Source organism: Halyomorpha halys, unplaced genomic scaffold (genome assembly GCF_000696795.3).
Source record: "Halyomorpha halys isolate HHAL.00 unplaced genomic scaffold, Hhal_1.1 Scaffold172.1, whole genome shotgun sequence".
Classification (NCBI taxonomy): Eukaryota; Metazoa; Arthropoda; class Insecta; order Hemiptera; family Pentatomidae; genus Halyomorpha; species Halyomorpha halys.
In genome coordinates, this window is record NW_027113242.1 from 994,022 (window position 1) to 994,962 (window position 941).

A 941-nucleotide genomic window follows, 5' to 3' on the forward strand; every position below is an offset into this window, starting at 1 on the left:
ATGAGGCTGTTACAGGATCAGAATGGAAAGACAGAATGATAGAATAATTGGTTATGAAAAAAAAAACAGATACAAAAAATTATAATATATTTTATTTATATGGTTAATGGTATTATAAAGCAGTATTACATATGATAAAATGATCTAAATAACATTTTCTTGTTACAATGATGTTGGATGTTTCCTTATATTGTTTTCTTTTAGAATAGTCAAGAGTGTGGCGTTGACCCAGGGTATGTGGCTGGTGACGTTAGTGAACAGAACATAGGCGTTTCCTCCCTTCTCCCTTCCACTGAGGATGCCCTCAATGAAGTACCACTCTTTGGCACCCTGACCTTTACTGACCACCAAGCCTCCTCCGCCGTCCCCTTGCTCCACCGTGTCATCTGTCATCAGACATTTGATAAGTTTCTGCTACTAAGCTTACTCCCTAATACAATTTCTATACTTACCATCTTTGTTGGTGGCACAGATCTTGTCCGCAGTCAAATATGAGGTATAACCTTTTCCCACATTGTTACGGCATTCGCCGAAGTTTCGTAGCTGCATTCGAATTATCTTTAGATCTTCGCTCAAAACTCCCTTATTGTTATAGCCCCATCCGGCGACCTGTTTAGTAACAAATTAAGAATTTCTTTTATATTTTATTAATGCAATCTGCCACAATTAAGGACAATACGTATTAGAATTCATTTATAGAATATATACAGAAAAAATAATGTATAAAGATGTGAATTTGTAATTATTTTATTTTTTCTTTAATATTGTCGGGGTTGAGTCTTGTCTTAGGCGATTTCTCCAGCCTGATATCTCATTACAGAAGGCCCACGACAAGGCGTATTCAGTTAGGGTTAAGAAAGGAAGGCCGTGCCAGGGGATGAGCCCTGGACACTGACTAGGTAGAGGAGGTCTAGGTGAGAGTAACAGTTCTAGTTGTGGAG

The 941-nt window shown here is 38.0% G+C and overlaps 1 protein-coding gene and 1 long non-coding RNA gene across 2 annotated transcripts in view; one reads left to right on the forward strand and one right to left on the reverse strand.

Annotated features, from left to right (window-relative positions):
- The window catches only part of LOC136796614 (uncharacterized), a 557,216-nt gene that overhangs the window by 322,869 nt on the left and 233,406 nt on the right, over window positions 1–941 (forward strand). The gene's annotated exons all lie outside the window — the stretch shown is intronic.
- LOC106679018 (modular serine protease) overlaps window positions 75–941 on the reverse strand; it is a 25,361-nt gene continuing 24,494 nt past the window's right edge. The window contains exons 6-7 of the mRNA XM_067050821.1: window positions 453–609; window positions 75–386 (exon numbers count right to left, since the gene is read on the reverse strand). Coding sequence (XP_066906922.1) covers window positions 163–386; window positions 453–609 — 381 coding nt within the window. The 3' untranslated portion in view covers window positions 75–162. The remainder of the gene's footprint in view (window positions 387–452; window positions 610–941) is intronic.